The 27,845-nt window shown below is 37.9% G+C and overlaps 2 protein-coding genes across 7 annotated transcripts in view; one reads left to right on the top strand and one right to left on the bottom strand.

The window, feature by feature from the left end:
* INTS9 (integrator complex subunit 9) overlaps positions 1 to 17,795 on the bottom strand; it is a 101,448-nt gene extending 83,653 nt beyond the window's left edge. For both annotated transcript variants that reach the window (XM_047091602.1, XM_047091603.1), the window contains exon 1: positions 17,730 to 17,795. In XM_047091602.1, coding sequence (XP_046947558.1) covers positions 17,730 to 17,738 — 9 coding nt within the window. In that variant the 5' untranslated portion in view covers positions 17,739 to 17,795. The remainder of the gene's footprint in view (positions 1 to 17,729) is intronic.
* A 492-nt stretch (positions 17,796 to 18,287) lies between these two features.
* The window catches only part of HMBOX1 (homeobox containing 1), a 185,123-nt gene continuing 175,565 nt past the window's right edge, over positions 18,288 to 27,845 (top strand). For all 5 annotated transcript variants that reach the window (XM_047090721.1, XM_047090720.1, XM_047090719.1 and 2 more), the window contains exon 1: positions 18,288 to 18,536. The gene's annotated coding sequence lies outside the window, so the exon portion shown is untranslated. The remainder of the gene's footprint in view (positions 18,537 to 27,845) is intronic.

The raw sequence follows: 27,845 nt of genomic DNA, 5'->3' as shown, positions 1-27,845 counted from the left end.
CCTTGTACCACACCATCCTGAGTTAAAAATGGACCGCTGAACCAAACTTTGCCTAATTTGGAACTATTACCCCTGCTAAGAATTTTCGGCAAGGCTCTCCAACACTCAGAGATTTCTATAAATACATCTCAATTTTATTTGGTAATGTTGCACTTTCTTTCGCTTTCCATCTTGATTCTATCTTGCAGGAGAGCTGTTAAATGTGCCAATCATACTCACTGTCAAGCTGACTACACAGCTGGATAGAGGGATAATTTTCCATTTGAGCAGAGAATCTGCAGCATGCATAGTGAACACAGTGAAACCACTTTCTGGTTGGAGAGTGGCTAGATAACACACACAGCTGGGGAATTGACACTTATGGCTGCTCCTTCATGCTTATCCTCTTCTCTGACTTGACTCTTCAGTAAATGCATAAAGCAGCGGAGAGTGGTCATAGAAAGAAAACAGCCCAACTTAAGTTCAGGAAGGGTGGGAATGTTGGCAGTCAATATTAAAGAGAGAGGGAAAATAGGCAGGAGTTGGCTTGGGAACAAACATCATTGGCTGTCTGGTACCAGAACTTTAAAATGTTACAAAGTAATTAGAGTTGATGGTAAAGAAATTCACAGAGCTACGCACATGACCTCATTTATGTAAATATATAGATGTAATTAAAAAAGACTGAGCGCATATACCAAACTGGTAAAAGTGGTTACTGCAGGGGAGAGGGTGGTTGACAATACCGCAACTTTCACTTTCTACTTTAGCTACTTCTTGTACACTCTTGAGTTCTTTTTAAATTTTTATTTTTGGTGTTTATTTTTTTTTATTTTTTTTTTTTAATGTTTTTATTTATTTTTGAAGGAGAGAGAGAGAGCATGAGCAGGGGAGGAACAGAGAGAGAGGGAGACCCAGAATCTGAAGCAGGCTCCAGGCTCTGAGCTGTCAGCACAGAGCCCGATGCGGGGCTCGAACCCACCAACTGTGAGGTCATGACCTGAGCCGAAGTCGGACGCTTAACCGACTGAGCCACCCAGGCGCCCCATTGGTGTTTATTTTTGAGAGAGAGAGAGAGAGAGAGAGAGAGCGCGCGCGCGCGCGCGCGAGTGGGGGAGGGGCAGAGAGAGAGGGAGACACAGAACCGGAGACAGGCTCCAGGCTCTGCGCTGTCAGCAGAGCCTGACACAGGGCTCAAACCCATAAACTGTGACATCATGACCAGAGCCGAAGTTGGCCACCCAGGTGCCCCTTGAATTCTTTTTAAAACCAGATTTCAACCAGATTTTTGGGGGGATGGGGGGAAGAACCAAGACACTTTTTTTTCTCTTTGGGAATACAGAGCAATTATCACAGAAGTTTCTATTAGAGACAACATTTTAAAAGGTTGGCAGCAAACAGGTAACAGCATTTAGAGGAAAGGAAATAAGGAATATGGGATATAAAGATAAGGTTAGAAATAGTTAATGATAATAAATTAAAAAAATAAGTACTACTCTAACCTAATCTTTCACACTATGGATATATCTACACTTCAAAGCAAAAGCTGTGGTCCACCACCACCAAAAAGAAACTGCATTAAAGATCACATACGACAGGCCTACATGATGCTTCTGTTCCATAATGTTTGTTTTATTTGAGATTGGTTCTCAGGTGTTTAATGAACATTTTTAACCCAGTATGTCCTATAAGAACAAAAGTAGCAAGGGTGATAAAAGTGCTAGTAAAAAGCAACATATGAATATGATGGATAAAAGTAAAGATACCATTAAAAAGGGAGAGAGAGATATGGAAACTACAAGTATTATTTATGAGATGAATAATTTAGAAGCAGAGGCAAGTTAAGGACAATAGAATTTATACGAGTTGCTGAAAATCCACAGCAATGACAATGGGTGAGAAAAAAGGAAAAAGATTAATAAAATGGTACACCAGTAAGTGGCTAAGAAGATCAGCATCAACAAGGAGAATCATTATTCGTTTAACATTAATTCAAGAGTAAGCTAGTTTATTCTAGTCATGTTATGTTGGGATGAGAACTGAGTGTTGTATGTAAGCGATGAACCATGGGAATCTATCCCCAAAACCAAAAGCACACTATATACACTGTATGTTAGCCAATTTGACAATAAATTACATTTAAAAAAAAATAAAAATAAAAACGTTGTGCACTCCCCCCAACCCAAACCACAGATAATGCATTGGTTCAAACTTCAGTGTCCAGACAAATGTGGACATCAAAGTCAACTGTGAAGGAGAGGGCACAGATACCATGGTCACTAGGGAGTTCCCTGTGGCATGTGGGTAGGTAACTGGCAAGAGGTGTTACCTAACTGAACAGACTTTCAATGCTGGCAAAACTGTGCTGTTTAGTGGGAAGGTGTCAGATATAATTAGGGGACAAGCCCCTTTTAGTCCTTTAGATTTTCAAAGAAATGGATTTAAAAACTGCTTTTGATTAAGTGAAGAAGTTTATAAAAACAGCTACCATTTATTGAACACTTTATGCTGGGTCCCTCACATGCATTTATGTCTGGACAAAAATCAGGCAATCAGCAATGTTTTGGGGTCTAGAAAAGGCTTTTCAACCAAAAAATTTCCTACTAATCACACCAGTTAACATGTCAGGGATCAGAGTAAAGGAAAGGGTTTTTGGGACACCTGGGTAGCTCAGTCAGTTAAGCCTCTGACTTGATTTCGGCTTAGGTCTTGATCTCCTAGTTCATGAATTTGAGCCCTGTGTCAGGCTCCGTGCTGGCAGTGCAGAGCCTGCTTGAGATTCTCTGTCTCCCCCTCTCTCTGCCCCTCCCCTGCTCCTTCTCTCTCTCTCTCAAAAGAAATAAACATTAAAAAAAAAAGTTTTCATTTGCCTGTACCATCTGGGTCCTTGGGAGAGAATAGAAGAGGCAGCTTTTTTTACTAATTAATACTGAGCCTGCAAAAATGGCAACAGGGAGACCCACACTTACTGGGGAAAGCAGTTTGATTTTGATTTTCTGTTTGTTGTAGTTGATAAAGTATTTCTTTAAAAATCTTTGTATGGAATACTAGAGAGAAATTCTAAAACTTTAGGGAAATATTTGATATAATCTTGGGGTGGAAAAGGACTTTTAAGTGTCATCCTAAAGCCATGATCCTGAAGAAAATAACAATAGATGTGTTTATTTATGTGAGAAACAAAACAAGGCAAAAAAAAAAAAAGAAAGATATACTGGCAAAAACTATAAAACCAGGAATTGACATCCTTAATATATAAAGAACTCTAATAACTGAGAAAAAGACAAAGATTCCAAGAGAAAAATGAGCCCAAATCAGAAACAGGCAATTTGCAAACGAAGGCCAACAAAATACTGAAATCACAAAACACCAAAAACAAATGCAAAGCTGATCAACCTACAAGTAATGAAGTGTAGATTAAAACTACAGAGAGGAAATGGTTTGTCCAAACACTCACATAAAGAAACTAATCATGAGGACGTGGGGAAATGGAAACTCAATTATTCCTGGTAGGTGAAAATGAAAGGACTTCTGAAAAGCAGAATTGAATCAAAATTTAAAATGTGCATGTGTAATCCTTGACCTTGCAATTTTACTTAAGGAATTTACTTACTATAAGACAAAAATCAGGTGGGTGCAAAAAAAAAAAAAAAAGGGTAAATAAAAATATGTTCTCTTCAGCATTGTGCAGGATAATAGGGGATGGAAACCAAAATATTCAACAGCAGAATAAATCCACATAATGCAATACTATAAAATGCTCCAAATGAGCGACATACATATTTAAAATGGAAATGCTTGTGACACTATTGTCCCATTATCTGTATCTCCTTCTGTCCTTTTAAAGGAGAAACCCAAATCTCAGCTGGAATTATGGCCACCTGGCATAAAGGCTATTTCCTAGCTAGTCTCTCTTGCAACTAGATTAGCAATGTAAATTCTGGTCAAAAAGATAGATCAAAGTGGTATATGCAACTCTGAGAAACTAACAAAGGGAAGGCGCCTGTCTTTCTTTGCCTCTTCCTCCTTCCTCGAAATAAGGACTTGATGGCCTTAGATGAAAAAGTCACACTGGATCACAAAGAGTAAGCCACATATTGAAGATGGTGGCAATAAGGTGTCTAAGGATGATGGACCTGTAATATCAGCTCTGGACTATTTACCCTCAGACTTCATTATGTAAGAGAGAAACAAACATCAACCCTATTTAAGCCATGATTATTTCAGGCTTCCTATCATTCAGAGTGGAATCTAATCCTAAGAGATTTATAACTTTAGAGTTACTGATATAGGATATCAGTGCACACATCCACCACAGATTACCTGGCAAAATGTTAAACGGTGATTACTCTAAGCAGTGAGATTACAGGTGATTTTTGTTTCCTCCTTTATATCTTTCAATCATATTATGAAAAAAAAATTATGTACTGATTCTACAATAGTTATTTTTATTTTCAGAAAAGCATTCTAAAAATTCAAGTGAATTAAAAACCAAGTTTTATTTAGTCCCTCTGCAGAACTCTGATCAAATTCAGATTGATTTCTTTTTAAAAGAAACCATGTTGTGTTTGCCCGACAGTCTCCCACTGAATTGCAGTGGCTTGCCAAGCCCAGAAATAGGTTTTACCAGGCTGAATTTCTCAGGGTTCCTTCAAGAACCCTACAAAGAGATGGTAATCTCACAGGCAGCTTGCCAGTCCTCTACAAATTGCTCTTTATCATGGGGGCGGGGGGGACATAGGTTAGCCAACAAGTCAACAATTTCATCCTCCAAAACTTTCAGGTCAACAATGTGTTGAGTTAAAGAAGCCAGACATAAATGAGAACACACATGAATGCATAACTAGATAAAAATTCATCAAACTATAAGCACACTTGAAATTTATGCTAGTTTAAATGTACGAAAATTATATTTAAAAAAATCCAAGGACAGCATCACACTTTCTAGTGATTTATCTATATTCAAGCTGTCGATGTAACCAAGAATATTCTATGCACTTATCAATTCTGTAGGAATGGGACCCTTGCCCAGCTTTTTCTCAATAGAGGTGAATGTCAAGGAATTCACTGTTTCTGTTCTCTCCTTTTTTTCCTATCTGGGTATTGTTCTTCTATGGTGCCCATCAATTTGTCCCACTGATTCTCCAAATCCCTTTCACCTTCTGATGTATTTATCAATTCTGTTATTGCTTATGAGGTCCTCGTAAAGTACTTTGAAAAATCTTGTCCTAAGTAGGGTAATTCTGACTTTGTGCTTACTTTGATGCATTTGCTATCTTTCCTAATGCTTCTTGATTATATTTCACTTTTCAAAATATTTTCTGTAACTGCAATGAACCATACTTTTCTGATTTCACATTCCGAAGTTTTTCTTAAGTGTGTAAAATATAGTTCTTCCAATTCCTTTGACCTAGATTTCCAAAGGGATAAATTAAAAACTCTAGGTGTTTAAACATTCTTACTTTAAAGCTCCAAAACTTCATTGAAATATATATATATATATATATATATATATATATATATATATATATGTAAATATCCTTACTCTGTGACTGTCCAAACCACTAAGTCTCGTATTCAAAGCCACCACTGTGGCTTCAATCTACCTTTCTAACTTTTGTTTCTCAGAAAGTTCACCCCTGACTCCAACGGCAGTGACACAAAACTCTTCTGACATATTTGCCAGCCAGCATACCTTTCAAGGCCAACTCAGATTTTACTCTTCTAGACAACTTTGATTTTCTGGTTGCAATACATCCTTCATAATCCTAAACTTACAAACCCTACTACTGCCTTTTATCAAAGTCTGTTACTAAAACTACACACACTCTCACATACGTACACAGTATACATATACATAATATACTGTATCCATGGTTTGTGAGTTATTGATAGTAGGATCTATCTCTTACTCATCTTTAGTATGTCCCATGACATCAAGGAGGTTTTGTATGTGATAGGCATTTAGTAGCATTTGTTGGATTGTACAGCCAAACAAAGGATTTTTGTTACTTCTTCTCTTTTCTGTTAATTTTAACTATCACATAGCCATTCATCAACAGTTTCTTCCTACTGGATCTACAGAGCTTGAATCAAACACAGCTTAAAATAAATAAGCCCCTGCCTAGGGCTCTGAACCCTTTTGTTTCTACAGAGATTTTTTTTGTTGTTGTTGGTGGGGTAATTATGTTTATTTTAACAGACTGATTTGTTTACATTTCTTGCCTTTATCAGGCCTGTCTCTTAAGTACAGAGACAGAAACTATTTCTGGCTGTTCTGTTTTCTAAGGAAACCCTGCAATTTTCTCTTAAGGTCACAGAAGTCTTTTACTTCTGTGAATCTGCTATACACCACCCAAGACTTTAAGTTCTAAAAACCATTGTTTTCTCAAAAGTCTGGAAATGGCTTGCAAGATATAATTAGCTGACTAGAACAAACAATACCCTACAACACAAATAGATCTTCCCCTTAAAAAATAACTTATTGTTGGTCTATGTGAAAGAATCTCACTTTCTTAGTGGCTAGAAAATTCTAGAGCAAGAAAGTAGCTAGTTACAGCATGTAAATTAAAATATACAAAAATTTCAAGCCAAAAGTTGATCTAATAGTTACATGTCGAATTAAAGCAGCATATCCATTCGTGTCAGAAATAGAACAGAGAGGCCTACCACTACCACTCCTGTTCCAAACTATCCTGCAAGTATAAGCCAATGTCATTACACCACAGGAAAACAATGAGTTTAAAAAGATTCTCTGCTATGGGGCGCCTGGGCAGCTCAGTCGGTTAAGCATCCGACTTCGGCTCAGGTCATGATTTCATGAGTCCCGTGTGGGGCTCTGTGCTGACAGCTCAGAGCCTGGAGCCTGCTTTGGATTCTGTGTCTCCCTCTCTCTCTGACCCTCCCCATTCATGCTCTGTCTCTGTCTCAAAAATAAATAAACATTAAAAAAAAAAAAAGATTCTCTGCAAAGTTATACACCTGGAAGACCCATAAGAATTAGTTGGAAAAACTACTAAAAATTAAAACAATTCAACAAGGGGCTGTAGAGAGAATACAAGAAAGAAATACCCATCTTATATGTAAACTATGTAGGAAAAGATTCCAATTACAGTAACAACAAAAAAAGATGTTTAAGATTTAAAGGAAAGCACATTTGTTCTTAGACTCAATTATATGTTGAAAGAAATAAGTCACTTCTCTCCTTACATTTTATAAATTTAACCCGATTCCAATAAAAATAGAAATATTTTAGTGGGAACTAATAATTTTAAATTTTATATGACATCTAAAATTCTAAATTTTATACAAAAAATAAATGTTTGACAGCAGTCTGGAAAATTCTAAAGTGAAGAGCAATGAGTGGGAACAAGTACTATAAGATATTAAAATACACTCTAAAACTACAAAAGATGAAATAGTTTAAGTACTGTAAAATTAATAGATCAAGTGGGATAAAAGAGTTGAGAAGGAAATAGAAACATAGATGCTTTTGTAAACACATAGAAGTATGTTCTACATCTTACACCTAGGAGGAAAAAATTTTTTAAAGTCTAATGACACACTATTTTTTCACTTTTCAGTGAGAAAAATATAAGACAGTGTGATGGTTACATTGCAGTGGTACACCGGGCTATGGTGCTGGAGAGTGTAATCTGATAGGTCTCTATGGGGGCATTTTGGCAATAAAATGAAATAAAAAATGTACATACCCTTTGAAACACCCACTTCACCCAGAAATGTATCCTACATACATCTAGAGATGCTCACAAAGGAGATCATCCTGCAACATGATTTCTAATTGCAAAAGATTGGAAACAATGAAATGCTCATCACTGAAGGTTTGGCCAGATAAATTATGGTATATCTAAACAATAAAAGACTACCAACTGATTTTTTTTCTAGCAATAGTATGATATATTTTTGAGATATGTTGACACTAATTTCATGTTATGTCTTATATTAGCAACAAAACCATGCCCTAAACAATGAATGATTTCAAAATCATTGTGAGGGATGTAGGTGCAGGGAGTAGAACTGTATCTTCCAGCCCAACATCCATAATTCTAAACTCAGCCTTTAGACAATGAAAATACAAAATGTCTGTTAGAAATATTTTTAAAGTATCTGAAAGGAGCACTGAAAATATTTTATTGCCTAGCATGAAAGTATTGTGAAAACAGATGACCCAAGATCTTATCGAATGCAGACTCTGACTCATTAGGTATGATTATATAGTGTTTTATAAAATGAAGCCGTGGTAGATATTGATATGAAATGATAGGTAAGATGCATTTCTAACTTAAGAAAAAGGAATTCACAAAACCAGTGTGGGTGGGATCTCACCGTGTATGTAAAAAAATTTTTTAAAAAGGATGGAAATTTTATATATGTAAGTCCACAGAATATCTCTGAAGGGTACACAAGAAACTGATCACTGAGACTGCTCATGGGGAGGAAGACACAGATAGGAGATCTCTTCATTTTTTTTTGTCCCTTAAACTTGTTGTACAGTTTACCCTTTTTAAAAGTTAAACAATGTACATGTATTACCTATCTAAAAAAATACAAAAAGATGCTCAACATCACCAAACATTACAGAAATGTAAATCAAAGTCACAGCGAGAAACTAGTTCACACCCAATAGGATGGGTATTATCAAAACAACTGAAAATGACAAGTGTTGGCAAGTGGTGAAGATGTGGAGAAATTAGAACACCTGTGTCTTGCTGCTCAGAATGTAAAATGGTGCAGGTGCATATGCTATGAAAAACAAGTGTGTTCATTCCTCAAAAAGTTAAACTGAGAATTACCGTGTGATCTAGCAATTTTATTTCTGGGAATATATCCCAAAGAATTCAAACAGAGATCTGAAGAGGTATTTGTACATCCATGTTCAAAACAGTTTTATTTGCAATAGCCAAAAGGGACAAATGACCTAAGTGTACACAGACAGATGAATGGATAAACAAAATGTGTTATACACGGTTGATGGAGTATTATTCAGCCTTGAAAAGGAAGAAAATTCTGACACATGCCACAACATGGACAAACCTTGAAGATATTATGCTAAGGGATGTCTGGAGATCAACGGTGATGGTCACACAACAATGTGAATGTACTTAATGCAGCTGAATTGTACGCTTAAAAATGGTTAAAACAGTTAGTTAATCTTATGTTGTGTATATTTGACTACAATTTCTAAAAACCATAACACACAAAGAGAAAATCTGGAGACCTATATAGCAAGTAAAGAAAGTGAATCAGTCAATTAAAAATCTGTCCATAAAGAAAAGCCCAAATGACTTCATTGATAAATTCTATAAAACATTTAAATAAATGATATCAATTCTTTGAGCATTCTTCTAGAATACAGAGAAGGGAACATTTCCTAACTCACTCTATGAGAACAACATTACTCTGATACCAAAACCAAAGATCTCATAAGAAAACTACCGAACAGGGGCACCTGGGTGGCTCAGTCAGTTGAGCACCTAACTTCAGCTCAGGTCATGATCTCACTGTGAGTTTGAGTCCCACACTGGGCTCACTGCTGTCAGCTTTGGATCCTCTGTCCCTTCCCTGCTCACTCTCTCAAAAATAAACATTTATTAAAAGCAAAAAAGAAAAGAAAAGAAAAGAAAGAAAACTACAGAACAATATCTTTTGTGAATATACATGCAAAAATCCTCAAGAAAATACTAGCAAACCAATTCCATTAATATGTTTAAAGGATTATACATCACGACCAAATGGGAATTATACCTAGAATGAAAGACTGACTTAATATTCAACATTCAATCAAGGTAACACACCATAATAATAAAGGACAAAAACCATACAATCCTCTTGACATGTAAAGAAAAAGCATTTGGTAAAATCCAAGACCCATTCATGATAAAAATGCTCCACAAACTAAGGATAGAAGGGAACACCCTCAACCTGATCTACAAAAAAACCAAAGCTCATATCTAATCCAGTAAAGACTAAATCTCTTCCCCTTCAGACGGGGAACTGGGAAAAGATTGGCAGGGATGTCTGCTCACACTGCTTCTATTCAATATTTACTGGAGGTTCTAGCCAGTGCAATCATGCAAGAAAAAGAAATGAAAATATGGAGATATTAGAAATGAAAACTCTCCACACATAATAGCCCCAAAGTGAAAACAATCCAAATGTCTATCAAATGGTTCATGGATAAACAAAATGTGGCATACTCATATAGTGGAATATTATTGAGCAACATATGCTACAACATGGGTGAACCTCAAAAACATTATGCTAAGTGAAAGAAGTCAGACACAAAAGACTGCATACTGTAGGAGTCAATTTATATGAAATGACAAGAAAGGGCAAATCTACAAGACAGAAAGTAGATAAGTGATTGTCTGAGCCTGGAGATAGTAATGGGGATTGACTGCTAATGGGCACAAGGGATCTTTTTGGAGTGACAGAAATATTCTAAAAGTGGATTGTGGCGATTATTGCATATTTCTGTAAATTTACTAAAAGTTACTACATAGTACCCTTTAAATGCATGAATTCTGTGGTATGTAAATTATACCTCAATAAAGTTGCTTTAAAAATGTAAAAAAAAAAAAGTGGGGGTTATAATATCTACATTACTAAAAAAATTTGTAAATGTTTATTCATTTTTTGAGAGAAAGAAAGAGAGACACAGCACAAGTGGGGGAGTGGCAGAGAAGGAGGGAGACACAGAATCTGAAGCAGGCTCCAGGCTCTGAGCTGTCAGCACAGAGCCTGATGCGGGGCTCAAACCCACAAAGTGAGAGATCATGACCAGAGCTGAAGTCAGCTGCTTAACTGACTGAGCCACCCAGGTGCCCCTCCTCTACATTATTAACACTACTGCTTGTTTACTCCTATTTCCACATGCTGGAAAAACATATGGGAAGGAAGACTTATTAAATTAGAACATCTAATTATGCCTTCCTCTATTTCACTGAAATTAAAAAAATGCAAAAATATTGTATTTTGGAAAAGAGAATCTCTGCTTGGGCCATAAATCTGAGGAATGGATTATGCAAGACCTTTTATTATTCACCTCCTCCCACTCTTTCATAAACATGAATGATGAAAAATAAACTGTACCTTAAGGGCAAAAAGGGTGTTCGTTTTGCAACTTCTATTAAAAAAACACTTTCTTGAATATCATCTATCTGATTATATATCCTTGAGAGAGCTAAAGTTCATTCAGTTGTGCATTCAATAAATTTAAATGTTTTAGACCTTACAGGCATTTCCTTCAGATATATGGTCAATCAGGGACAATTGAAACTTCCTGTTTTTCTCACAGTAAAGTTCCCACCACATAGTTCTTAGACTTGATCACTGAGTGTCTTGGGGTTTTCAAACTGACTCTTTTCTTCTTACAGTGTTTCTTATTCCCCTTCATCCTTTTGGTTTGCAGCGTTGCCTTTTTTCTTAATCTCTGAAAATTCTGGCCCTTTTTCTTAGCCCTTCCTGATACATCAAGTTCTAGCTTCATCTCACAGGTTATTCCTTTTCTGGGGATGATGGGGGATCTCATCTGTCATTTACACACACCTGGTCTGGTTGCCTTTCCAGCCCATTTGATCCCAAAATACTGCCATCTTAATTACTACACCCATGCACATCAGCATTTTCAAAGCAACACCAAAAATTCTTTAAAAAATTCCTTTTAAAGACTCTTATGACACCACTGTTTTATCTGAAGAAACGTGTTCCCCTTTACGGTACATTTTCCCACATCCATACATCACTACTGTAAGGACGTTTTACTAAATATGGCTGAAGTCTAAGAGACAAGAGGGTGTGTGGATTGATGAAAGGAAGTTGCATTAGGAAGACACATAGTAAGAGTAAAGAAACAGATGGCATTGTTGGCAAGGGGGAGGAAATGCATTCTCATACACTACTGGTACAATGGTAAACTAGCAGGCAAGTTGGCCATAATTGTTAAAATTTTAAGAAGGAATGTTCTTGGGTACAATTAAATGCATCGTTTGGTCATTACATTAAAAAAATGCTTGAGCCAGTGCCCAATGACATCTCCACATCAGGAAGTTCACCGTAATATTGTTTGAATTGCACCAGTAAGCCCACTAGACATTACTTTTCATAAAGGCAGGGAGTAAATCTGTTTTGTTCACTGCAATATACCCAGTACCTTGAGCAATGCCTAGCACAGAGGAGGAAGGTGTTCAGGAATATTTGTTGAATGAATAAATGAATCATAATGGAGATCTGAGGGGTAGTTTGTGCCTGGACCTCAGTTGGTATTTAGCACGCCAGGAGCAAATTTTCCATTTGGAATACTGTATTTTACTGATTTTCAGGCCATGCTACACTCCTGGCCTTTGTCTGCCAAGTACACTCCACTGATCATCAGAGACAATGGTAGCAGGATTTGAGTGCTCAAAGCAAACCAGTCACAAAACAGATGTACTACTGCAGTTATATGCAACACTAATGATGTCATGCTTACATTGAGAGCCAATATAACTATTTCAATTCAACCATTATTTTCAACTATCATTGCTGAAAAAAAAATCTATGATTGGTACACTTTTTTTTTTTGCATTAAGTATAAAAGATTTATTCACAGTAATAATTATGACTTTGAAATGTCCCAAAGTAAAATATCTGTTTTTATCTCACAGCACTGCTGAACAAAGTATGTGACTTGGCCTTATGTTACATATTGCTTTTCAGTTTGAGGAAAGAAAGGAAAAACACCTATCATACCAAATACCAAGGTGGTGATAAAACATGACCTTTCTGAAGCTCAAAATGATATTACATCAAAAAGACACACGAGGGCACTCTAATCAACCAGCAAAAAGAAATAGAAAAGAGTGAAATCAGGTTGACATTTTAACAATCAGTCTGAAATAGGTGAATTAATAAGCACTGGTAAAATTGTGAATGTTGGTAATTTATAGCAAGAGATTTTCTATTCTTCACCCAAGTTCTAAGAAGCCTAAAGGATTCTGCAATTCTGTAAACTGGAGAAATAAAATATCACTCTCAGATACAAGTAAGGATTAACCACACCCATCCTAATAATTTGTTACATTGACTTTGTGGTAGAATTTGCCCCTTTCAAGTAAAGATCTTGTAGATCATCTACAATTCCAGTTGGTATTTTATCTGTCCTCCACAGGGAACAGTCCATGAATCCATTTCTCTGCTCCATCTGTTTTCCTAGGAGAAATGGTGAGTGAAAAGTTTGAGCCTTCCCCCAAATGAAATAGTACTTTGTATAAAGAATAGATCACTGAAGAACATCTCCTGGCCTTCTTGAATTTTTTAATTTGTAAATACAACTATAGCATACAATTTCCTCCATCAAATTAAAAAAGTATAGCATAACAAGCATTTAAATAACCTTCCTTTCAGGGGCGCCTGGGTGGCTCAGTTGGTTGAGCTTCTGACTTTGGCTCAGGTCATGATCTCACGGTCTGTGAGTTCGAGCCCCGCGTCGGGCTCTGTGCTGACAGCTCAGAGCCTGAAGCCTACTTCAGATTCTGTGTCTCCCTCTCTCTCTGACCCTCCCCCGTTCATGCTCTGTCTCTGTCTCAAAAATAAACAAACATTAAAAAATTTTTAAAAATAAATAAGTAACCTTCCTTTCAGAACTTTAACAAGACAGCAACAATAACTACAGAAAGCCACGGACTCTGAGGTAATCAGGCTCATTCATTCACTAAGGATTATCACTAATCTTAAAATTTTTTTTTTTCAACGTTTATTTATTTTTGGGACAGAGAGAGACAGAGCATGAACGGGGGAGGGGCAGAGAGAGAGGGAGACACAGAATCGGAAGCAGGCTCCAGGCTCTGAGCCATCAGCCCAGAGCCTGACGCGGGGCTCGAACTCACGGACCGCGAGATCGTGACCTGGCTGAAGTCGGACGCTTAACCGACTGCGCCACCCAGGCGCCCCTAAAGCTAATTTTAAAAACAGCCTTCAGGGGCACCTGGGTGGCTCAGTACGTTAAGCATCAGACTCTTGATTTTGGCTCAGGTCATGATCTCACAGCTGTTAAGATCGAGTCCCACGTCAGGCTCTGTGCTGTTAGTGCAGGGATTCTCTCTCTTCCTATCACTTGCTCGCGTGCTCTCTCAAAATAAATAAGCTTAAAACGCACTCTGGCTTCCTTTTATCAAGAGATCACCTAACATATGCCACGCATTGTGAAAGGTGCTGGAATCCCTGCTTTCATTAGACAACAGACTCTTGAGGAAGGAATCTTGGTTCTACCACTTTTTCATCTGTGTAACTTTGAGCCACTTCACTTCCCTGAGGCTCAGACTTTTTATCTGTAAAATGGGAATACTATCACCTAGATCAAAGGAGTAAGTGGGACACCAAATAGCAAGGCCCAGCACACAGCAAATTGCTGCTTAAACACTCCTTAATCTTTTCTTATCAACAGTCACAGATCTTGACAATCTTTCAGAAATTATTCAACTACTATTCAGTGGCATCATACTATGTGTCAGGCCATGGGAATATATGAGGGAGGACAGACGTAAAACCAACAACTGCCACAAAAAGAACATGCGCCATGGAAGGATATAACAGGGGTGCCCAATTCAAGGAATCCTTGAAGAAGTGCTCAACCAAGACCTGACCTATATGAAGAAAGTGGGCAAGCAAAAAAGTGTTGTAGGTGATGCAACACATTTAAAGTCCCAGAGACAATGGAGAGCTGAAGGACCTGGAAGATGTGCAATACAGTTGAAACCGGACAGCAAGGGAGATGAGGGCTAGACAGAAGCCTGAAAAGGTAGGCAGGGTCATATTTTGCAGGACCAAGTAAGCCAAATTAAGAATTATAAGACCCTATCCTAAGGGCAAAGGAAGCTACTGAGGGGTTTTACGGAACTCTGCAATTTTTAAAAAAAAAAAAATTTTTTTTTTAACGTTTATTTATTTTTGAGACAGAGAGACACAGAGCATGAACGGGGGAGGGGCAGAGAGAGAGGGAGACACAGAATCGGAAGCAGGCTCCAGGCTCTGAGCCATCAGCCCAGAGCCCGACGCGGGGCTCGAACTCACGAACGAGATCGTGACCTAAGCTGAAGTCGGACACCCAACCGACTGAGCCACCCAGGCGCCCCATGGAACTCTGCAATTTAAAATAACTTCTGGGATGCAGAGTAAAGAACAGACTGGATGGAGTTAAGATTGAATGCAGGGACTGGGCACGTGGGTGGCTCAATTGGTTAAGCGTCCAACTCTTGATTTCAGCTCAGGTCATGATCTCAGGGTTTGTGGGTTTGAGTGTCAGCCACTGCGCTGACAGTGTGGAGCCTGCTTGGGATTCTCTGTCTGTCTGTCTGTCTGTCTCTCTCTCTCTCAAAAATAAACATTTGAAGAAGATAAAAGAAAAATAAAGATTGAATGCAGGGAGATCAGTTAAAAGGTATTGTTGAATTCCAAGTGTCAAGTGAAAAGAGCCAGTACAAAAGCAGTATTAGTGGGACTGGAGAGAAACAGACTTGTTCAAGAACAGATGGAGAATCAACAAGATATGGTCAGATTGTGCATGGGGAGGGTATTTTGGGAAGTCATAATCTCAAAAACATGGATGTGCTCAATAAAATATATTTCTGTGTTTCATGATATAAATGTAAAACATGACTTATTACCACATTATTCCTGAAACAGTGCACAAAGTTAAAAATTTTAGGCCATCAGATGATTTATTTCAACTTTATGGGAGGCATGACCCACAAAAGAAGTCTTAGTGAGTGTCAATGGTTTTGAAACCACTTTGCTATGTTGACAGTAATTCCACATTAAAGATCATCTAACCACCAAATGAGTTTTAATATGTAACACATGGATTGAAAGTAAAGCGGGAGGGACTATAGATAGAACACTTTCCCTTCCTTTGAGGCACATTTTGGTTAACAAAAAAAATTTTTTTAGGGGCGCCTGGGTGGCTTAGTGGGTTGGGCATCTGACTTCCGTTCCGGTCATGATCTAGCGGTTCGCGAGTTAGAGCCCCGAGTCCGGCTCTGTGCTGACAGCTCAGAGTCTGGAGCCTGGAGCCTGTTTGGGATTCTGTGTCTCCCTCTTCCTCTGGCCCTTCCCTGCTCACACTCTGTCTCTCTCAAAGATTAAAAAATTACATTAAAAAACATTAAAAAATTTTTTAATCTTTATTTATTTTTGCCCCAGGCGTATTTTGGTTCTTAAAGGAAAAAATAAGTTACTTTTTTCCCATGTTTTCACATTTGTAAATAAATTAAGCAGGAGGATATTATGAGCAAACCAAAGTTTATGTAAACTTGGCTCTCCGATACTCAAATGAGTTTTTATGGAAAAAATTGTTTCACATTTGCATGCCTTCTCAGTAAGCACACCAAATGTGATTTATCCTTTATTGAGGAACATGGTCTGTGTTCCAACCACTTAAGTGCAATTTCTTTGTACCTGTAACCAGAGCCCTCTTCATGGAAGGCCTACTCATTTTTCCTATCAGTTTGAGTCTTGTCTATCTCCCTCCTCTCTCCCACCCCATTATCCTTTCAATTCCCCAAACCCTGAACACGCTCTTCTTTTACCATGATCATAATGCATTATAATTTTGTCTCTTTTCTGTCTTCTTCATTAAATTACATACTTCTTTAGGGCAAGGCAGTGACCAGTGACCTTCAATTCTGCATTCTTACATGTTTTACACGCTGACCCAGGAACAAATTAACAGTCAAGATTTACTGATCTGTACCCTTCTCCCTACATAAACAGCTTGAAATGGAAGCAGTTTTGAAGTTAAATCTACTTTAATACTTTCTGTGACTTCTTTTCAGAAAACAACTGACACTTCACAGAGTATATGTCTATAGTATGTGTGCGTGGGTGTGCGCATATGGGCACACATGCTTTGGAAAGTATGTTCAAATAGGAAAACAAACCTTTTGTTTTTGTATAAAAATCACAGAAAGTAGCTTGACAATACTTGGCTGCAGGAACAGGAATTTTAAAAGGTTGAGAAACAGTATCTCACACCGAATTATGCTATTAATTCCATATAGGTAGAATAAACTAGGTAGATTACACAATATGAGTAAAATGGCCCAAAATAAAGGTCTTGGAAGCTTTTCTGTATGCCAAGTATTTGGGTTTTGTGATACAAAGACTTCTCCAGATATACCGGCATGTTCCCTCTAACCTTGGCTCATGCAGTCCCTAGGTTGGAATGCCTTAATACTTCCTCAGTCCACTGTTACAGGATTGAAGACTCAAATCTTCCAAGATCACACCCTGACTTTGTCCCTCTCTGAATTCCTAGGGCAGTTAAAAGTCTATAACACAAAATTTAATAAGTGATTACCCTCTGCTCAGTATTTTCTACTCTACTCATATCTAACCAAAGCCACGTGAACGGTGGGTAAAACGCTAATCAAGTGTAAGCAGCATGAAAGAAGTTAACCTATTACAACACTCACGTGGCAGCTGAGAAACAAAACCACCCTGGCTCGTAAAGCCCAACTTTAGTTTGTAGAAGAAATGCGACAGAGTGAACGTCTTTAACCAAAGGGACCCGCCAATGGATGGATAAGATCTCCGGGTAGCTGGGGGTGAAGAGTCGGGGGAATAAGATTCAAACCTCCTCAACACAGCAGTTTTCCTTGGTCCACCCCACTGTCTACTTCCCTTCCCAAACTGGAAACGACGAAGTCCAAAAGGATATGGCATCACCTTTGCCCTCTGACCTAGGAGCGGAGACTCACCAGTTTCATATTGGACTTTTGGTTGCTCAGTACCAGACACTCCACTTCTCGAACGCAGAAAGCGTCTTCCGGTTCAATCTCTGCCACTAGCCCGCCGAGAGCATCGCGGGACATGCAGTTCTTTTTCTCTACGCCCCCTTCCCGGGGCATGATGGGAAATGTAGTCCTCTCTCCGTGCATCATGGGAACTGTGGTCATCTTTCTTTTTCGTCCCATTCCTCTCCAACACCTCCCTCGGTCAGCTCAAATTCATCCCCGCCGCCAATTCATCCTCCCTCTGCACCCCAGCATGATATCATGCCCCCTAGCCCGGTCTGGGACCCATGGTATTCTGGGATGTGTAGTCCCCATGGCTCTGGCCGCCCCTTTCCCCTCCTCCCTGTGGGAAGGCAGATGGGCGCGGGACTTGCCGGGATCTGTAGTTCCCTGGGGCCTCTGGATGCCAAGTTCCGAGCTTTTACTCAAGGGAGGCAGGAACTACAACTCCCAGGGCCGCCTGGCTGCAGCAGGTGGGAGCGGGGCTGTTGATATCAATATGGCGGTTGTCAGCCAGACAAAGACAGTCAGTCTGATGTGATTGAGACAAGGGAGGTTTTCAGGGGGAGACTGGGAGATAGGGGCCTCCCCTCCCCCTTCTCCTCTTCCTGTGCCGGCCTCAACCCCTCCCCAGTCCCCTCCCGACTGGCGCCCCACGCGGAAGACACCCCTCCCCCTCCCGCTTTCCCCTCCTCCCTGCCTCAGCCTTTCGTACTGGGACGTTGGGGAGGGGGCTGTGCCGGGCGGAGAGAACTCAGCAAGGATTCTGAGGTGAGTCGAGCGGTTTTGAAGCCGGACTACCTCAAGTCTCTTTCCTCACTTCTTTCTCTTCACTTTTTTTGTTTTTTTGAGGGGTTTTGGGGAGAAAGTGAGTGGGCTGGGGATGGGTCTCTTAAGCGGCCCGATTGAGAAGAGGGAGGAAACGGGGCTTCCGAGTGGGTAACCCGAACGCAGGGTGTGGGGTGGGGCAGTTTGTGGGGGGCGATAATTGAAAGGCGTCGACTGCTCCCCAACTCTTTTCTCCTGGTTTCCTCCACTGTGGGCGGAAGGTTTGAATCCTGGAGGTGGGGTCTCCTGTTTGGAGTTTGGGAAACTGCGAGGTGAATTTGAGGTGTGTGGATTTGTTTGGGGTTTATAAGTGTGTTTTAAACTGTGTGACGTGTACTTGTGTGATGTGTTAGTAACGAATAAATGTCTGTAGATACGAAGTTAGATAGCTGGAGTCATAGCTTTTAACTGGGCCTGGGCAGAGGAGCGTGCGTGAGGTCCCGAGTCCTGGACCTCTGGGCTGGCGACGTGGTGCGGGGTAGCTGGGGTTAGCAACTCGTTTGTGTCCCATTGCCGGCTCACACTTCTCCCCGCCTCCGCCCCCTCCCCTGGACAAATCTCCACCCCGAACTCCGGGCTGAAGAATTTTAGAAATGAGGTGGTTTGGAGATGGATTTTTGCATCCTTAAGTCCATAGATAGGTGGGAAAGGAAAAGTGTTCTTAATATTTTATTCCGGAACCGTGTTTTGGTTACACTATTGGGGCTACTTTGAAAGGAGTCCTCCACCCACCCTCACCCCGAAACAGTAGGTAGATGTATCTTGTCGTCTTCACGTTAAATGAAATAAACATTACTTAAGGTTCGGGGGCGTGCTGTGGGGGTCTGGAGTGCTGACATGTGTATGCGTCTCTGTGTGTCTACTAAGGACATAGAATGACTGTTGTGTATCTTAAGATAGGGAGACTTATTTTCGTAGTAGGAAAACTGTTAAAAATTATTTGGGGGCGGGGGGGGGGTAGCAGAAAAGCGCTGCTTGTATTTTTCTTCTACCCCACCCTGTTCTGTTTCGGATTTGTCTGAAAGCTCGTATGGAAGAGTGAGGAAGCATTGGGTGAGTGAAGGATGGAAGGCAGTTGACATGAAAGATACTATACTGTGTAAAGTTGAATGGTGTAAAGTGATTGCTGCTTTTTACCCTGAAGCTTTAAGAAACCCTTATGTATCTAATAGGATAGAATGATGTGACTAGTTCATTTCTCTCGGATCCTTCACGTATAGAAACCTCTGTCTTCCCTTCCCTTCTTCCTTCCCTTCTTCGTTGTTTCAGTCCTTTCTTTCTTTCTTGGCATGCTACATTTCTTTTCCTGGATGGACATGATGCCTCTTGTGCCTGTTTATTTAGTTTGTGCTAATATGATTGTGCTTTTTGTGGTTTTGCTATAAAATGCATCATTAGATGAAGAGGACTTGCATTTGTTTTTATTTTGCATTTATGCCACAGGTAATTGTCACATCAGGATTGAAGTGCTTTGCATTAAACTGATTTTAAAATTGCACAACTAAGTTGTTAGAGCTAGGTGAATTGGAATATTTGAATTCTGATTTTTTTTCTCAAGTTTAAAGTAGAGTTATAAAGGCAAGAGGATTGCAACATCTTTTTTTCTCACAGTCTTTAATATTTAATAACATTACACCAGGAGAATTTAAGACCGTATATTTTGTAGTTTTTTTCAGTCCAAAATTGAAAATTTTCACTAACCCTTCTGTGACAGGTGTGTGTGTGTGTGTGTGTGTGTGTGTGTGTGTGTGTGTGTGTGTAATGGACCTTTACATGACTAAAGGAATTGGCATAATTGCTCTTTTAACTGTTGAGACTTCAAAGCATTTACATATTTGGCTCCAAATTGATCAATTCTTGAACCTAAGAGTAAAGGACCTCAGATTCCATAAAAACTGAAAAGTCACATAGATATAATATGTGGTTTTATGGTATGTCTTATAACCTTAGATTTGAAATTTCTGCAGTTGATCATTCACACAGATAAGCTGACTATAAATATGAGGTAGTATGTAGATTTAGATTGACCTGAATAGAAAAAAAACTTGTGTTTTTTAAATCTCAAATTTAGGCTATGTTGATACAAGGCTGAACCTTTGATTTGTTACAGACTAGGATTTCCACAATTTTTTGTTTTAATCTTCTATCTTAACCTGAAATATTACTTTGCCAAAACTGGAGGAAAATCCTGTATAATTATATAATAGAGTATACATTTGCTGAAAGATATCCTTTTAGATGTAGTTTTTAGATGTTCAGTACTTATTTTAGAAATAAAAAACTCAAATGTTTAAGAGTTGGTAAAATATTATCTTCCACCTTCCCTACCTCAGATTTTCTTTTTGTTTTCTTCCGTGGAAATGCAAAGTTACTTACTGGAAAAGCTTTCATTAAACTTTTTCTGACTAGTAGTCTGGTTGAAATCACTAAAGGTAAACCAAACCTATTCCTTGCATTTAGTGGAGGTGATTCTGTTGCATTTTAAGCACTGAGCATTAAAATGATGTAAAGCCTTTACTGCAGGTTAAAACATAAAACACTGTCAGCGTGTGGAAGTCATATGGTTTATGAAAAAAGTAGAAAATCAGGGCATTGGTGCCTGTCCAGCTTAAAATTTCATCCCGTAACTGTGAAAGACACATTTATTTGAATATGATTGCTTCTAAAAATGTTGCCTGTATTATGGGAAGTTGAGAATCCAAACTGTTTTTAACCAATCTGTTGCTAGTTTAGTGTATTGCATATCATGAATACTGTGGTTGCAAATGTGCATCAGGGAGCCTTTAGGGGTCAGCTTTATGTTGAATGTCTTTGGTGAGGCTTCGTTTTCACTGGTGTATGAACAGATTTCACTCTTCTTAGCACAAATCCATAGTTGAAGCATCACTAATAGTATTGGTAAATTATAAAATATATTGCAACAAATCTCATAAGTTAATCATTTTTAAAAAATAGAGGTAACCAGTTTATGGCTGTTTTTGTGGAACGTGTTGAAATGGCATTGCTTGTTTCAGTAGATGTTGAACACATTGGGGATACTTATACTAAGTTTGTTCTTTTGGGGTCTTTTGTATGTTATTTTCAGTCCATCCACTTTTAAATGTTGCAGACAGCTTCCGTGTTTCTTGTAAAACCATGTTTGCTTTTTTGGTTCATTTCTTTGCAGCTCTTGCATCTATTATTTTTGTCTGCAGATCTTTAAACTTGAAGTATTTCTCTTGGAAATTAGAAATTTACCCTAGGGTGTCATTTTTCATAAATGAAAGTTGGTGTACCACTCAGCCTTTTAAAAATGTGAACATTTATAGGTAAACTAGAAAGTGCTCAGTGAAAATGTGTTGAATTTGTTTGTTTTGAGAACCTGCTTTATTTAGTTTTTTTGGCTTCCAGAGTTAATTTTGTAGCTCCCTTTGCTTTTTGGCTGGATTTTTCTCTTTAACTGCTGGGTTTTGCTTCTCAATTTAGTAGAACTTTAATTTATAAAAAAAATTGTTATGAGTGGAAATCACAGCTTGTCTAGAGTGTCATATAGCTATATTTACATATGCACTCACATAAAGCACCATTATGTTTGTTTATATATGAAATTGGTGTATATTTGTGAGACATACAGCCTGTAAAAAAGGAATCTGAACCATAGATAACAGGAGGCTAAACAGTGGCTCAAACTAGAAACCAGAGTAACTACCACCATATGCTGTCCACATGATAGGAACTATGGAGATTTTCAGCATCATTATAAAGCATTATTTTAACAGATTCTGCCAAAATCTGTTTCTCTCAAAATGGAAGCTATTGGTATTGAAATTTTTCTCAAAATAGTATTAATTAGTAGGTGACTTAGATTCCTACGTGCAGCTGTCTCCCCACCTGACCCTTACAGGTCTTAGGGCCCAACATAACTAAAGATTTTTCTGATTATTTGAGGTATAACTTCTAGTTAGAGACTGTTTAAACTTAATCCAGTGCTTTAGATAACTTGCTTTTCTTGATCTTAGATGAAACAAGTTGGAAATTTACTATAACATGTCTTGGACACTTTCCAAGAGCATTTAGTTACTGGAAGTCTTTGGCTCTAGCATAGTTTTACCCTTACAATGGTAATAAGGTTGAACTCACAGTAAGTTTTTCCAGTAGTTATTATAATTCTGATGCAGTACTTTACAGATCCTTGACTTGGGGTATAAGTAAGGATAGCAGTTTTTATTTTTGCTTTTTCATTTTTCAAAGGAGAAAAAACTATATTTAGCTTCGAAGTTATGAGTTATTTTACTTTTTTTGAATCTTACAATAGGTGTCTATAGACCCTTCCTTATAAATGATCAGATGAATCTAATTTATACAGAGGGCATTTAGGTTTTTTTACAACTTGGAATGCCAGTTAGATGAGAATGTTTACTAAATTGCACATATTCTCAGTAGCTTCTCTGTATTTTATGTTCAGTGATAGTCTGTGTGTGGTTTATCAAAAACATTTAATAGCTCTCTTTACTGCATACATATTAAACAATTAGTGTGGTGTTGCCAAGGGGCAGTCATTTTAATGTATATAGTTACAGTTTTCAGAAAGGGGAAAGTCAAATGCTGTGGCTATTGCTGAAATGAAGATGACCCGAGACTAAATTTATCTGCTTTAAGATTTTGATAAAGTAGTGGTGTGATTAAAATGTGAAGCGGTAGGGTGGGGCCTAGTCAGTCAAGACTTGAGTTATTCTGATTCTCCACATCCAATCATAGAATCAAGTTGATTTTATATCCTTTGTATCTATCAGTTCACTTTTCATTATATGCTATTCCCTCAATTCAGGCCTTTATCATTTCTGTCTTGCCACATCAGTCTCTTAACTAATCTTACTACTTTCACTATTTTTTCTTAGTCATTTTTCACTCCTACTGAGTGATCTTGCTAAAATAAAATGTGAATTTGATTGTTAGCCGTAACTTTGCCTGTAATCCTTCAGTGGCTCCCCAGCCTTTCAAATAAATCTAAACTGTCATTCCACCTGTGTCCCAGTCCTGGCTTTGCTAATTACTGGCTATGTGACTTTGGGTAAGTCATTTAATCTGTCTGTTCCTCATTTTCCTCATCTGTAGAATGGGGATAAACAGTCCGCACTTTATAGGATTATCATGAGCCCTTAGAATGCTGTTAAGTCCCTAGAATACTTCAGGCATATCATAAATGTTAACTATTATTATTATCATGTTATTCCATGTATTTTGTGTTCTGGTTCCTGCCTTGTATTTTATCATTATCAACTCCAGACCCTATGCCTTTGCCATGCCAAACTACTGGTAGGCCAAACAGGCACTCTTTAGCATAGATAAGGAGGGTGGGGTACATTATTAGTCTGTAAGGGTTGCAATTGTTAGTAATGTCTTCAAAAGTAAGGAATTAATTGTGAACTTTAAAACCTATTGCTGTATAAAGAATGATAGTATATTCTGTTGCTTTGGCTTCTGTTTTTTCCTCTCTAAATAAAAGGCAGTGTTAGATTATTGCCTAATTCAGACAATTCAAAGTTTATTTTTTTTGCCTTGTTAATACATTTTTATGTTTCTAACATAGTTTCCCCCTTGCTAATCCAACCTATTCATCTTCTTACCTAACTTCATGAAAGCTCTTTAAATCTGTATAGTTTCTTTCACTTTTTTCCCCACACATCCAAATTCTTACTCTATTTCAGTTTTTTGTTTTTTGTTTTTTTTTTTTTTAACATGGCTATAGAGACAGTTGAGTAGTTGCATTATGGGATTTGGAAGCTTCTTTGACAAACATCTGTTTTATTTACGTACTAATATTTATACTTGAGGTTGGGCGGCTAGTTTATTTCTACTGCTTCAGTTGATTTTCCAAAGTGGTAGATGATAGACATATGGCAATTTATATTTGTGTCTCATTCCTCTCAAGGAGGAGAAAGAATGTTCTGTTTTTACCAAATTGAGACAAGGATAAATGTTACCCAAAACTATGGTATAGAGGCAGCAAGATGATAGCTAAGGTACCAGTCCAGATAAAATGTAATTTTTGTAGGAGGCTAAATTATGACTGTAGTTTGCAGTCATTTAGCTGGGCATATACATTCATGGAACATAATTGTTCATCGTGGAGAACTTGAAAGTAGCTGTTCTGAATATTATCTTTATTTGGTTGAAAATCCATTTTCTGGAGTCAAAGATAGCCTATGTTTAGTTTTACATAGTAGCTGTTTAGAACCATTCAGGACAAGAATATTTGCTGTACACTCTGTTGTCTGAGGAAGACCTCTCTGAAAAGATGGCATGATGTTATTTATTTGAAATTCTGTATCCTCTTTTCCAATAAACTTTCATTTTCCTCCAAAGGTGGTAGGTCTAAAGGTTAAATAAAAATATTTTTTAGTTTTTTGCCTTCAAAAAAGTACTTTTCTTTTAGTAAAGTATAATAATTTAAAAATAAATCTATTACTTTTATTTCAATGCAACACAGCCATCATCCAACCTTGTCTTCCCTAAAACAAGGAATTATTTACAAGAGTACAAGTTAGTAGTTACTTCCCATTTTAAGTTCCATTTTCTGAAACAGAATGTCTTAATTGACAGCATGTCAATTAAGTGAGTTCACTATGTTATTGACAATGTAAGTTTGTATGTATAAAAGATTAGGTCTCTACTTTCTGGTCAGCTAAATAGGCTATTTAGGTTAATTAAAAAATATATATATGGTATTTTTGTTACTAATTAAAGTAATACGTTGTTTGCTTATTCATTTATTTTGAATTATTATTCATTTTGAAATAATTGTAGATTCACAGGACGTTGCAAAAATAGTAGAAAGGGCCCTATACCTTTCACCCAGTTTCCCCTAATGGTTACATCTTATGTAACTTCAGTGCAGTATTAAAATTGGGAAATTGATATTGGTACAGTGTATGTTTATAGTTCTATGCCATTTTATTATGTGTGGATTCTATAACCACCACCACAATCAGATACTATTCAAGAACTATTCTGTTGTTATAAAGATTAAGTCCCCTCTTAGTCATAAATTTTGTTTTGTCAAATATAACTAAGGAGGACACCAATTAACCAATTATTGAATCAGTAATTTCACTCTTTTGCCTTTTGTAGTAGTTCAGAAATTCTTTTGGCACATCTTGAAATTTCTTATGGAAAATTCCAATGAGACTTTCTTGTGAGAATTTAAAAACTGGCAAGCTTTACTTAATTGAGGATTTATAATATTAATACCCATTAAACTTGTTAGTAAAAGTTAGTAACCTTGACATTTTTGGTAAAGTGCAAGTTTTAAATGAATTCAAGGCTTAAGTGATATATTTCTTGCCAGACTGGAAGTATGCTAGAATCTGTATAAGATAACCAAATTATAATTATTCTGATGTTAGTTTGGTCTTTAACAGTGTTAAAACAAACTTGCCAGATTAATTGATTGTGAGCTCATGTGGTAGTTTTATTTTGGATTTGTTCTAAGGGAACGCTCTTCAGAGAAAGTCAGTTCAAAGATTATTTCCAGAGAAAGGATCTGTAGAGGAAAAAAAGGGTTCCAGATACTATTGTTAGTCTAGGTACAAGAAGGGACTATCAGGTTAAAGGCTGGTTACAGGACTGACCTTTGCCTCCTCTTTATCAGTTGTGTAAATTAAGAAACCTGTCTTTAAATGGGGCGCCTGGGTGGCGCAGTCGGTTAAGCGTCCGACTTCAGCCAGGTCACGATCTCGCGGTCCGTGAGTTCGAGCCCCGCGTCGGGCTCTGGGCTGATGGCTCAGAGCCTGGAGCCTGTTTCCGATTCTGTGTCTCCCTCTCTCTCTGCCCCTCCCCCGTTCATGCTCTGTCTCTCTCTGTCCCAAAAATAAATAAACGTTGAAAAAAAAAAATTAAAAAAAAAAAAACAAAAACCTGTCTTTAAAGATGAGGCTATTAATTTAATATACTACTAATTATCATAGACATCAGATAACAAAGATCTGCTTTAAACAGGCTAACAAAAGATTTTCAAACATGTTACCAGAAAAGATATATCATTGTGGGCTTTTTCTCCTCTGAGTTTGAGACAGTTTTTTGTGCACAATGATAATTTCCTTTGAAAACATCAATTAAATTCTAATTTGTTTCATTGACAAGAACATGGCAAGTATTGGTGGTACTTTCTCATAAGTCAGGTTCGTATTTAGAAAACTTTTTGGCTAACCTGAAATTTCACTTCCTGGTGCAATTTTTTTTTCCTCTTTGGATTTATCTGTTGCCAGCGTTTTATTTATCTCGGTGTATAATCTAAAAAAAAAATAGTATTTTAATCAGGGATTCTTTTGGCTTTAGAGGGAGGTTGTTATAGGGATCCAGCTGTTTGGGGTTATGCAAAAGGGAAATCTGTCAGGAATCTGAGAAGCTAGTCTATCTGCCTCTCATTCTGTGGATGTATGGTTTCTTGTCTTGCCTTCTCTTTTTATGTCTGCTTCATCAACCTTTTGTTACTTCTCCTTTCCACTTCTATTTGCCTTGCTGTATTTTTTCCACAGTTTGTTTCTCCATGACTTTGACTTACAGGTGGATTTGGTTTGCCAGTGGTGCTGACTTGAACTGTTCTTTTCTTTTGACTAAAGCTTACTTCTTAGTGGTGACTGTGCTTCTTTTATTTAGTTCAAGTGGCTAGAGAGAAATCTGAATGTATTGCATGACCATGAGTTAGATGTCAATTTGTATTTCATGACCTTGGGGATAGGACACAAGGGGAAGTCACCTTTTTATACAAGGCTAATGCTTTTGGTGCTCTGCATGAGGAGGATTCTCTTGTAGAGGTTGAACAGGGCACTCAGTTAAACATGTCAAGTATAGCAGCGCATGTTTAGGTACTCTGTGGGATATAAAGATTAGTTGGATTTAATCCTTTTCTTCAAAGATCAAATAATTTGCAGGAAATGGCAAAAGTCTCAGTGTAATTTAGTGTTAGCTTTTTATGTTCTTCACCTCAGGCAAACCAGAAAGATGACAAAGTAGAACTATGGAACTAGACAGGATTAAGGACAGAACCAGAGGTAACACTAGACATGGCTGTTCCATCTTAACAGTTTGAATCACAGATCTGCTAAAGTTTGAAAGTACATGAAGCTATTCTTTCAGGATCCTAGTTGCTGCTGTCAAGGTGGGTCCCCTGTTGACTAAAGAGGCTCTTTTTTCAGTTCTGCCTCTTATCAAGTAAACAGCCTGTTGGCTGTCATTTGCCCCATCATTGAGGTCAAGAGACATCTTAAAAGA

The sequence above is a fragment of the Lynx rufus genome, unplaced genomic scaffold, assembly GCF_022079265.1.
Source record: "Lynx rufus isolate CCGP_SWC_20201006 ecotype Redwood Valley unplaced genomic scaffold, mLynRuf1.p SCAF_3, whole genome shotgun sequence".
In the NCBI taxonomy this organism is placed as follows: Eukaryota; Metazoa; Chordata; class Mammalia; order Carnivora; family Felidae; genus Lynx; species Lynx rufus.
Note: the sequence above shows the minus strand (reverse complement) of the source record. Positions and strands in the feature narration are given on the sequence as shown.